Source organism: Cloeon dipterum, chromosome 1 (genome assembly GCF_949628265.1).
Source record: "Cloeon dipterum chromosome 1, ieCloDipt1.1, whole genome shotgun sequence".
NCBI lineage: Eukaryota > Metazoa > Arthropoda > Insecta > Ephemeroptera > Baetidae > Cloeon > Cloeon dipterum.
The window spans coordinates 17,104,251-17,117,053 of NC_088786.1; the positions used below are offsets into that span (position 1 = coordinate 17,104,251).

The following is a 12,803-nucleotide window of genomic DNA, read 5'->3' on the forward strand; positions in this document are numbered from 1 at the left end:
CCATTTTTACATTTAAACGGAGAAAATAGAATTTCGACGGCTCACTCACTGTTGAAAAAAGCCAAACCGAGAGTGATTCGCTTTGGTTCAATACGCAATGAAATATTCACGTTGCGTTTGTTAAAAGCATCGGCATGGCGGTGTACATATATGTAAATATTTTAATATCGGCGCGAGCCAGAGATAAATTTTGTCCAGCGCGAGCCAGCATCACGCATTAATTACCGCGTTTAGTACTCTCTCGCTCATTCGGAAATTTGAGCGTGAATCCCATCAAATGGTATTGCTTGTTACGCAAACGGCCTGCTAACGACGGAACATACTCACCGTGCAAAAAGCTCCATTACACCAGGTAAAAATCGGAAATCCTCAATTAAAAGTTGTGAGTATAATGTTTTTCGTTTTTAAATGGGCAGTCACAAATTGTAGTTTTTCCCTGTGGTGAAAGGAAATTGTAATATTTTTTATGAAATGTTGTTTTTCCTTTAATAATGAGTTTGAGAGTTCCAAAATTATTTTTTAATGAATGCAACAATTTTGTGTAACAAAATTTTGTGTAATGCGAATGAATCAAACACAATCAATAAGTAGTTCTGTTCTGTTTTTTGCTTCTCTTTATAAATATGAATTTCCACTTTACTGTACATAAAAAACCCAACATTATTATTTGTACAGTACGCTGTTTCATATTAGCAATGAGTGTTGTACAGTTTTCGTGCAAATATTTGTATGTCTTTGAAAATTATTCACTCGAGAATCGGGAAATTAATATTTTCACAGAAGATGCAACAGTTTATATAAATTGAGTTTAAAAAATCTAAATAGTTTGTTTATGACCAATAGTAACCCAGAAAGCTTTTCCTTCAGTGAAAAAGATTCCTATAAAGGTAATGCGAATAGAAATATTGAACTGTGATTTAAACGTATAGTTTTGCAGTAAGCCAATTATTGAAAGAAAATTGAAATACCATTTAAATATGATGCTCATCCTCTTATCTTATCTATACCGAAAAATCGGTGAACATTTATGTGTCACAATCTCCCGTCCCTCTTGACTCACATTCTCAAGTTTTATACCATTTAGTCCAACAAGATGCATGCAATAGTCATCGTAGCTTTGATTCCTATATATTGTGAGTTTAAACCTGAAATACTTTGGGCTGAATTTTTTATTTAGAAATAAATTTTCAGGCATTTTCGGCAGTATTGCCAAATTCGAAACCAGTCTTATCAGATGTCATCGTGACACCGAAGGACCTCGCCACAGATGTTGCGGTGGCGCACCTTTCGGTCATTGACCACATGCGTGACCTGATCGTACGTCAGACCAACCAAGTGCAGCTCCATTATTTACTCATCATCGACTCGTACAACAAGGTTTTCCAGATCACAAGCTTGCTGCAGCAGCTTCAGGTTAGCGTACATCGCTAATTTAATTTCCTCGAATTAACTTGAATTGTACAGGTTGCACCGGAAGTTATTAACGGAATTGGCAGCACTATTTACGGCCATTTTGTCGACTACCTGAATTCGTTCAACAATTTCGCAATTTCTCTACTTTCCATCAAAAGTGAACTCTTTGATATTAATCAAAAGCTGAATTTGCTGGACCCCACCTTGTCCGGCTCTCATGTAAACCTTACTTCGTCGACACATGCAAATGCGAATGAATATATAGCGAATCAAGCTTCCTTGGAAACTATGATCACGGAGGCAGAAAGTGCTATTGTAGCGGCCATGAATGGATTGGTATACCAAAATATTTCACAAATTTATTAAATTTTGAACATTTGATTTCAGAGTGGCCAGCAAGTAATTGACGTTTACCTGCTCATTCAAGATATCAAAAATTCACTTCAGTACAAGCAAGAAGAGTTGCAGAATGCAAATGCAGTTTACGAAGTTGTTGCTGCACAGTGTCTGTTCTATGTTAAAGCCGTTGCTGATCAATTAGTTCCTTGATTGAAATGAGAATTAAATTTAATGTAATGCACATTGGTTTTACTTTAAAGAATAATATTTTACGAATTATTTGAAAGTAGGAAAACAGTTTTTCAATAACGATTGTCACGGGATTCACACAAAATAAAATCTAGGCAGAATCTTTCCTATAAAATGCATAAAATGATATTAATGAAGTTGTGATTATTATGATTATTTGAGAAAGACATTTAAATAATTTGCGTGCGGTGGCATTAAGGGCACAAGCCAACAGTAAATTTTTCACGCCCTCTGGCCTTAAAGTCACTCGGGAATCGGGAAATTAATATTTTCTCAGAAGACACCACAGTTCATGCAAATTGAGTTTGTTCCTCGTGATGATTTTCGCCTCTTTTGCCAAAATGGAACACAAATTTGCATATTTGTTTGTCATGAACAGTTAAGTCATCGAAATTCAATGTGTTCTCTCTCTCTCTCTCTCTCTCTCTCTCTCTCAAACGCATTTTGCGAATAGAAGAGTTTTATAAAAAATAAATGGAGGAGTGAAATTTTAATCCTGTCCTCTGGCAGCTGCAATAAAAGTCGTACTTTTCACTCAATCTGCGCCGCTGTGCGCTGCTGCATATATTTTTCACGTCCGCTTGGTGTGTCGGCCGGGACAGCAGAGCAGACGACAAACAACGCGATGGCGGCCGTAAATCGCGAGAAATCCGGCCGCGCCCGCCATTCTGGCAGTGAGCGGACATGACAATCGCAGCTTCCAAACAATCGGATCACATCAATAATAAATAAATATTCGCGCGAGCTTGGGAATGGGCATACATTGACAAAATCACGCGCAGTGCTTGACGAATTCGCCATGGGCCGTTAATTTATTTGCCAGCGCGCGCAATTCACTGGAGCAAAATCAATCAATTTTCGAAAACGTCCAAGCGGCTGTATTGCAAAAATAGTATACGATTGTCAAAATCGGTATCGAATAGCAGGCAAAGCTTTACACAGCTTCTGCAAGGCACGATTTATGTACATTTGCACGGCAAAGTATGTATGTATAGTTGATATTGATATGAGTAAACACCGGAGGTGTTACTCGCTCTGTCTGTTGGTAATTGCTATGCGTTTGTGCTTGTCAGGTCTGGTTAATGCGGAATGATTATTATTGCCTGGTTGGCTGACGGCAAAGCACCTGGGACCACTCGCTGTTCGTTTGCTCGCTGATTCAGGACAAGCCAGAAAATAACTAGCATGCTCTGCTCAATGATAATTTTTATAGGCATTGAAACTGTAAAATCTAATCGCAAATCTTTCACCATCAGGGCCACAAAAAGAGAATTAATTTGTTTTCATATATTTTTTCAGCATTTCATCACATTTTTAATAAAATAACCAAGTTTTGATTGGCACATGAATAAAATTTTGACTTTTATGTATTTTAAGAGCTAGAATATTCTTGTTTGTTCTTGATGATAGGGCCAATACAATAAATATGAAAATATAAAAGCAAGAAAGGGCGAACAGTACTAGCAAAAATGCTAAAAAGAACTATAACAAAGTAATTTCACGCCGAACTGAGCCGAAAATGACTAATCACAATATGGTCTAGTCATACTAAAATAATGAAAGAATATTTAACAATAATAACTAGTAAAAAAACTGTACAAAAATGATTTATCTCTAGTCACACTGATTGTGAGCCACATTATTAAATCAAGAGGCCAACTGTCTATTGGTTATCTCTTTTGATATCATAATTCCGTGCCTTTACCCCAAAATCAGCTTTGTTGGCGCCACAGAGGTATTTCTATTTTCAAATAAAAAAATTCGTACCGCTTTTAACATTCAGCGTAGCGCACATAATTGCATCATTACGCGCTCATCCCTCCAGTCCCGAGGGGCGCTGTTAACAAATTAAAAATTTCAAGGTACACACTCGGTACCTCCCAAGAATTCCCAGGCAGCACAACATGCTGCCCAGAAAGTACCATGCACGCCGCACACGAAATTTCCTCACCCCTGAAACTTTGGGGCTGTAGCATCTTCGTCTCTGCTCGCTCGCGGTTATAATTAAATCCTGCCGAGCAATTATGTTCAAAAGTTTGCGAGGTGCAGAATATCATATCCCTTGCGCCGAGCCTGGCAAGGAAGTGCCCTCCGGGCCAATTACCCCCGCCGAACGCAACCCCCACCAACACTCTTTATTCTCTTTTTATTGTTTGCTCGGCACAAATTGGGGCGTGCACGGCGTTTACAAATTATAAATATAGATGAGAGTGCGCGATTGATGAATAGTTAGCAGTAGGCGCATCTGCCGTCTTTTTCATTAATTTCCTCGCGTTATTCGCCTGCTTGGATTGACGCACGGAGAGATCCCCTACTCGGACGTCAATCATCGTTCTTTGAATAATTAAAAGCGGGCGTGGTTAATTAAGGACTGTTGTTTATTTTTTGCGTCATCACAGGCCGCGCAAACACCGCATGAATATTAAAACTTTGAAAGTTCCTCCAAACTACGCTTGTTGCACTACATGGATTTTTTTTAAATTTAATTCATTTTGCATTCTTTCACCGTAAGTGTAACCCAATTAAAAAAATGCTTAATATTTGTTTAGCGCGTGCAGTAAAAAAGCAGAACAATTTGTTTTATTGCGTGCTCCCATTAACGGGCGAGAGAGCAACTTTTCAACAATTCTGACGTTTTAATTCCGCACAACGCGCAGCTTTTGATTAAAAATTTGCCTGGCGCGATCGTTTCAGCCTCTCGTCATACAGGTTTTGCCGATGAATATTAATCAGTGGGCAGCGAGTGGCTGAAAAAGCTCATTATCTGGGCGAGTGTTAATTAAAAAGATGGCCACCCCGCGTGCAGCCGCGTTCGTTTTGATGAAAAGCCGTCGCCCGTGCTCGCATCAGTGACGGGAGCACGTACTCTCGCAGAACAACGGGCATTATTGACGGCTTCAAACGCAGGCTGAAAATTACATAAATATTGGGCATGGGGTTGGAAGTTTCCAATTCCAAAATTCGCTGTTTTTTTCTGTAGCTGCACTTCGCACAAATATATATAAATAATAATCACTTTATTTCATTAAATTAACTTACTTTAAGGGCAAGTTGCCTGTAAAAATAGAGACTTGAAAAATCTCCAGTCCATTATATTTGCTTTAAATGATTGCCGTATTATTTAGAAAAATATTACAATATTACTAAAAAGGGATTTCGAAGGTTTGCATATTTATGATAGTCACGTAAATTATTTTGGCTAAAAATACAGATTTTAACCTCATGATTATGATTTCACAGAAATTATTAGCAGATTAATTGATCGCAGGTATATAGGCTTATCCACTCTAAAATCTCCAAGTGCTGTTGAATATTATGCTTGATTTTGAACTGTAAATATTTTATCTAAACTCTGCTAATATGAGAAAAGAGCGTTTCGCGGAAATGACTTAATCCAAGAATTTTTAATATAAAATACAGGCCTCTAGTGTCCGACGAGAAACTTAATTAAAAAGCCTTTTATTGGCAAATTCTTGGAATTTTTAATATATGCGCTGATAATTTACTGCCGACGTTGCACGCGGACGTGTATCGATTTCCGCGCGCAATTTTCTCACGCAGACGGCGCGCGCGTTCATAAATTTTTAAGGCCAGCGCGTATGACGAGACGCGTGATGTATGGGCCGCTGTCATTCATTTTGAAAACGCGCACGGCTGCGACAGCTCGACTGCTGGGCCGAGTGGGAGGGTCAAAGGGTGGGCCTGCGAAAGGTCAGCAGAATAAAAAGCGAAATGCTGCCGGCGCTGAAAGGAGTGAGAGAGAGAGAGGAAGTCGGGCTAAAAAGCTTTGCCGTTTTCAGTGAGAGAAACCTTTTAGGCTACGGCGGCGGAGAGGCCTGATGGTAATTTATCAGCACGCTAATTTCGCCCTCCACGCTTTTGATTGATGGCAAAATGATCTTCTGCCACCACCATATTGGCGGCTGATTGCAGGCAATTAAAACAAATTGTCACTCCGGGACATCGGCAACAATCTCCTTTTGCGAGCTAAAAACGTGACCGGAAACGAGTTTCCTAAGTAAGATGTCTATTTGTCATTACATTGGGAGAGTTAGGATTTGAACTCTATTGATCGAATACTTTTGCCAAGAACGAATTTTTTAGACCAAAATATGCAATCTACAAAATTAGAACAAAAAATGTGAAAAATCGCGTCTAAATTGCTTTTTTTAATCAAAATCGTTCACTTTCATAGGGTGGTATTTTTTCCGATTTTTAGATGGTTTTTTATTTTTATATATTTATTTCCAAAAATTGTTATTAGACAATAACTTGTAAGTTTATTTTCTCACCAAATATCCAAATTTACCAGTTGATTTTTGTTTTGAAACTTGAAACGTATTTTAGTTCTTTTAAGTCAATTTTTTACAAATTTTTATTTTGAAGTAATTCTCCTGAGATCAATTTTAGGGTGATTTTCTCCAACAATATTTTATTTAATCGGAAAGTCCAGCTTTCCTTAAATAAATAAATAATATAAAATCCCATCCCTAGTCATTATTCTTGAATGATGCACTTTTTGCTCCACACACACGGAGCAGAATTCCGTGGAGAAAAGGTTTATCCATCATTGTAGGTCGTTGTGTCGGCGATAAATATCACTTGAAGCACAATACCCGGAGCAGTCGCGAGCGAAATCAATTATTTGCAACGGCAATCGGGAAATGAGAGCAACGCCCGACAGACGAACGTGTTTATTACTTCGCTAAAAAAATATAAAAAAGCACGACGGATCTGCTGCCTCCCCCGCCGACGATTTATTAAGGCGGCGGCAACATTTTAAGAAAATGAAAAGTCATCGATTGCTGGCTGAGCTCGATAGTCGATACACGCGTATAAATCATGGTGGTGGCCAGAAAAATAGCGTCATTACTTTGGGCCGGCTCGTAAAGGCGGCGCGCGGACCCCCGCGTGCGTTTCGCAATATAAGTGTTTGAGTTGTGTGCGTATTGCAGGCGACCGCACCATCAAGGGGATCCGCTCGATTGGAAATTGCTGCCCGGGGGTGGACTCGCCAGATAACTGCTTCGTAATTTATCACAATTTCCCTCTTTGTGTATGTTGTTGCGCGCATTTCATATTTCAAAGGGCACACAACTGCATGCGATAACTTTTGATTGCGATAAGTTTTTCCTCCATGCAGCGCGTGGCTTTGCTCACTCGACAAAGCGTTGTAAACTAATCCGTTCAGCATCAAATTAAATATTTGTGAGTGATTGAACATGAACGGTTCATGGACTTATTGTTAGAGAAGGATGGAGTGATCCAGCTAAAGAATATTATGAAATAAAGCCGTATGAGGTATTCGCACGAAAAACTGTATTATTATTATAATTTATTTATTATATATTTATATTAAAAGCTGTCAACAGATGACGTCACCGTTCAATTAAATTTGTTGGTATTAATACAACTGCAATTTCAGATTCAATCTTGATATCGACGGCATAGGCAGCAACACCTTTGTTTCATTTTCGTCACTCTAGCGTACATACTGCTTCCGCGATCATCCAGCGAGATAAATTGAAAATAAAAGCAGCCCAAAATTTTCCTCTTTTTTCGGCTCTCTAATTTTCCGCTGCTGAATGAAAGGCGAAAAAAATACGTGCTCAGTGACGAGAGAGCGAGCGAGCAGAGATGTTTTTGGCCGCGAACAATGGCGAGGCACCGCTGCTGCTGGAGCCATTACAGAAATGAAATGTCGCCGAATGAATGCTCTGGAAAGAGATGGAAAGAGAGATATTTCTCTTGCAGCTTTTGTGCCGTGCGCGCCTTTGTGTTTCGAGCACTCCAGCGCACAACGCTAGCTGCTCCCTGATACTTTTAATGAGCGGCCGCCAACCCAACGAGTAATGATGTGCGCGACACACTTTTTATATTTTTAATCTAATGACTTTGCCACGCTCGACGCCCTCTCTGCTCCTCGAAACTTGAGCTGAACAAACGCGCTTCCGCGAAAATTTCGCCTTCTTCATTTGGCTGGGATCAATGGGCTTTTCCTTCATAATGCATTTTGCTGAAATAATTATGTTTTGATTCACCTCAGCAGTCTTCACGGCTTGAAGGGCTTGAAATTGATTAAGCATGGTTGGTGAAATGGATTCAGATTGAAATGAAACGAGTGATAATGCGATTCTATTCAGATGTTTAAAACATCACAAACAGTTTCTGGCAAATACTCTAATTGTAAGTATAGCATACCTTTCAACAGAGACGCTCGGCTCTAAAAGAGTTCAGACATAATAATGAAAAGCACTCTACCCACCAAGCAACCAATATAAAATATAATTTAAAAATAATGATTATATTGCTTTTTATACAGTAGTTGTAGCAACTACTAGGTTTTTTTTAATGAATGTTACTGTATGATTGATTTTTTTTGCATGCAATTGGATGTATGTAATTCGGTAAAATTTATTGTGATGAGTTATGTGCATGCCAAAAGTCAAATAAAGATTATTATTATTATTACACTCCAATTTTTTGGTTAAGATTGATAACTATTTCTAATAACGAATGCAAATTGACGTGTAAAGATGAATTCCTGACATTTTAATGGGCTAAAATTTTTACATGATCGTGTTCTCTGAAGCTTAGTTCATTTATTGGACCGGATTGAATTTGTCCAACCTTGGTTTTTTGGCAACGAACGACAATAGAGTTTTTTGCTCTTGTAAAATATGACTTGAAAATGTTTATTTTCACGATTTTCGCTTGATATATCGTTTTGAAACGGTTCTTGAAAATTAAAAGTCCCTGAAATGAAATTAATACAAACATATAATAATTTGCTCTAAGAGTACGAAAACCACATTTGAACAAATAGGATGACTTGTTGAAAGCAAAACTTTAACCAATATTTTACAGTAAAATTTCAAACCCCTCGAAATAGCTTGATTCCGCATTTTTCTCTCCAACTTCAATCTCTCTGCCAAAAGACGCTGAGTCTAAAAATGATTCGTTTCAGTTCATTGTAACAGAACATGATCAGCGTGGTGATAGAGCATCATCCGTTGTGATGCAGTTTGAAAATTAGTGATGAAATTCGCTAGATAATGCAGACAGAAATTCCGCTTTGCGGCACGAGACCTGTACTTGCAGGGCATATTTTTAATTAGGCGCGGGATAATTTCAAGCGCCATTACCTGACGGCCGTAATGGGGCAATAAATTCGCGCGCTCGGCGCTCGTTTTAACTGCCGCCGCGTGCTAAGGGGGCTCTGCTGCTCTCTCGAATTATGTGTTTGCGCGCTGTGCTAACTTCTTAATTATTTTGCCGCTCACTCTGCTTGTTAAAAAGTTTTTAAATGCGCTCTGCTGCCTTGCAGCTTATTCTCCGCCACGCCTGCCAGCCGCGTTTTAATATATGCCCATGCATGCATGTGCCATGCTTTTTGAAAAACGGGCTTCATTTCGGTTTACGAGCCCGAAAATATGGCCAATCCCGGGAGAAATATTGTCGGTATAGTCTTGGAGTTTCACAAGCAGACGCGAACCGGTGTCAAAGAAATGACATTTTCTTCAATTTGCAAACAGAGAGACTTTTTTGTTTTCTTCAAGACACGAGTATTACAGCGTTTCAAAGAAATGTGACTACTTGCATCTAGATACCATAGACTTTAGATAGGTTTTGCCATTATTACTATTATGCCGCTCATGCTTGAAAAGAAAAGGAAATTTTCTTCTAGCGAACAAAGAGTATCTGCACTAACACAGAAAACAAAGGCTCTTGAAGCTGGTAGCGAGAAAAATACGAATCCTTCTCACTTTATTCTTCTCGGCCTTAAGGAATCACGAGACGAAATTGCTTTTCGCTCTCTTATTTGCCCGAATGGCGTCTGGAAAATCAATAAAAGACACGCGAAAGGTGAATAAAATTTGCATCTTGGCCGGCTATTTCCTGGCCAAGGTGCTGGTTCGCCCCTTTAAAATATAAGCCGCTGCTGCGCGCAGGATATAATAATGATTAATTCTTCCGCGATGCTCCCCTCATTTTGAGGCGATAAATCAAAAAAATTCCGCCCCAAACGCAGTGGAGAGGGAAAATGAAATATTGTTATTTGTCTCGAGGAAAGAGAGAAAGAAGAATCGATGTTCCCTCTTGCGGAAACCACAAAATAGAGCTCTCTTCAATGTACATACAGGGGTGCAAATTTCACTAATTTATTTAAGAAAGTACCAAGCGTAGTGTGAGAATCAAAACGATCTTCGGGGTTCAAGTGTGGGCTGATGTGACTATCTTGCATTGCAATGACGAGTCCATTCGGATTTGGGAGAGTTGCGAAAGCTTTCCGACTTGCTAATTGCAGCTTTGCACCTTTCCAGAAAGCGTGAATTAATTTCTCAGGACGATGAATGTCGAACGTTTCAATAAAAGATCCCAGTGCGGGGGCAGTTACATAAGCTGGTCCTTTTCTGGACTGGGCTACCTCCAATGAAGCTCGAAAGTCAATGTTATTTTGGGACAAGAGATTTCACAAGTTGCTCGCTCATCAAGGAAGAGATGAACAGTAAAAATGATGCAAATACAAAGTATTATGCAACCCGTGCAGCGTAGTTGTCATGATTGTTGTCTAACCAATCGAGTCCATTCCATTCATTGTGGGTGCGTGAGTGTACACAATGGAAACAAAACAGACATGTAAAATTTCGCCGCTGAAATCAATGCTCCATCCGAGCAAAAAACACAGGCTAATACTTAATCAGATGCAGGTCGAGTTTCACCCCTTTTTTGCATTTGGTAGCGTGTTGTCTGTCAAAGCTGTCTGTCTGTTTGGCTTCACATCGCAGGTGGAAACGGGCGATTGGCTTATTTCGTGGAAGCCAGGCAAGAGATTTCTGGTCCCCCAATTTCATGCTGTATACACAAAAGCCGCAAGCTACTATATTGGGCGGCTCCGTCGCCGTAATAATCTGTTCGCGGATGTAAGCCAATTTATAAAGTAAACAAAACGAATTATCGCCCGCTGTTTTCGTACTTCATACCTTTCGCTCGCCCCCCGGGGGTGTCACGCGAGCTCCGAGAAATCCCGACAAGTCTGCTCGTCCGACCATGCAATGTGAATTACTAATCGTCTGTTTATTTAGTTTTGAGCTAAACTTTCTGCGAGTTTTTCATTTGAGTCAATCGTAAATATTTTTCATTTACTCAAGAATAACTAAAAATGAGAAAATAAAAGCCAAACGCCAATTGCTTTCTTGGCTCGATCCATTTCAATATATTTTTCTTTTAAAAATCAAACGGAAACTCGCCGTATAAATGTCGTGACAACTAATACCGCTTGAGACGATTAATTCAGCACAGAAGAAAATAGCTGATTTGAAAGGACGGGAACTTCTCGCTGGCTGGTTTTTAGACAGAAAAGCCTCTGCTTCTCGTCTGCCATGTTTATCCACTCAGCGTACGTTCGTTTCCCTGGCAAACATTTTCTCTTTCATTCGCGGCGGCGGCGGCTACGGCCCCCTCGGCGAGCTCAATCTTTTTGCCTTTGTGCGTTGATGAAGCAAGGCTGGCGCTCAGAGAGAGGAAGACTTCACTTGCAAACTCTTTCTTGCCGGCTCGCTGACTGGCAACTCGTTCGCTCGTCTGCATTAGGCTCGGCCGCATGCTCTCGTAATTTGCCTCGGGACCTTGATTGGCTTGGCTGACAAAAGCACGCCAGCTTTAACGAGAAAAACTCTTGAGAGTACAGGCCGCAGTGTCGCATTCTTTGTGTCTACAATTTACGAAGAATCACTTTGAGAGCTTTAAAAGAAAAACGGCAATATTGGATATCGTTAGGGATGTGCAAAAAGATTTTTTCATTGGCCGTTATGATGTTCAGGCTAACAAGTGAGCATGATGGATCATGATTTATTTGCCTATTTGGATGCTAAGTATATTTGAGACGAAAATCTCAGCAAAAATGCCAATTTTTACGCTCTTTGAAACACGTACGACGCCTATTTTTTAAATTTTTCCGGGAAACCACGCCCCCATTTCACAATTCCAGTCAGCAAAATTTCAATTTATCTACCATACAATTAAATTGCAAATAAAGAAAAATCTGATTGTTTATCTCGTATAAGGAATTGTATATTGCTCTATCTAACTTAATTTTTCTGCCTTTTAGAAAGACGGTTATGTTGGTGACCGCTTGGAAGATGAAGGAAGTAAATAAATGTCAGCAATGATTTCAGGTGGCCTTTTCACTTTATCCGCAGTTAAAACGCCTCAAACTTTGCTCTCTCCTTTCACGGAAAGAAAAGCAATTGCCTTCTAAAAGTTTCTAATTCCCTTTTAAGCTACGAATTAAATTCACCACGTCATCTGGTGCCGCGAATTTAAACCTGCCTGAGAAACCTATCCGAGCACTTAACCCGTCCATTCTAATTAAAGCAAAATTGTTGAAAATAGGGAAATACGCAGCTGTAACCCGGTCGGCAGTTATTGCGGCAATTTAAACAGCAGAGTTGCGTTCCACCTCATCAGCCCGGCGTTTTATCCCCCGCGCTGCGTTTATGTAATCTAATTAAATAAGGCGTGGCGAGCACAAATTGGTACAGTAGAGCGGCGGCGAATTTTCTTGCCGGGCCGGCGTGTAGGCTCGTTTCATTTCGCACCACCTTTTCCACGCAATAACAATATCGCATGTCTCGCTCGTAAGAGTAATAATAACATACACACACACGGGTGGAGGGTTGCGCGTGCCGGTCGGGCCACACGTAATGATGACGACCATGATAATAATAATGCACATCAATCAAGTGCATTTCGTGCCTCCCAGTTATTATTTCCAGCAAAGCGTTCCGTGCATGCGCTTA

General features: G+C 39.9%; 2 protein-coding genes across 7 annotated transcripts in view; one reads left to right on the forward strand and one right to left on the reverse strand.

Annotated features, from left to right (window-relative positions):
* The window catches only part of LOC135939432 (uncharacterized), a 175,800-nt gene that overhangs the window by 69,422 nt on the left and 93,575 nt on the right, over positions 1–12,803 (reverse strand). The gene's annotated exons all lie outside the window — the stretch shown is intronic.
* Positions 1,094–2,000, forward strand: LOC135934678 (uncharacterized). The gene is made up of 4 exons (XM_065476597.1): positions 1,094–1,111; positions 1,192–1,413; positions 1,465–1,749; positions 1,801–2,000. Exons 1-4 carry the CDS (start codon positions 1,094–1,096, stop codon positions 1,960–1,962), a joined length of 687 nt encoding a protein of 228 aa, XP_065332669.1. The 3' UTR covers positions 1,963–2,000.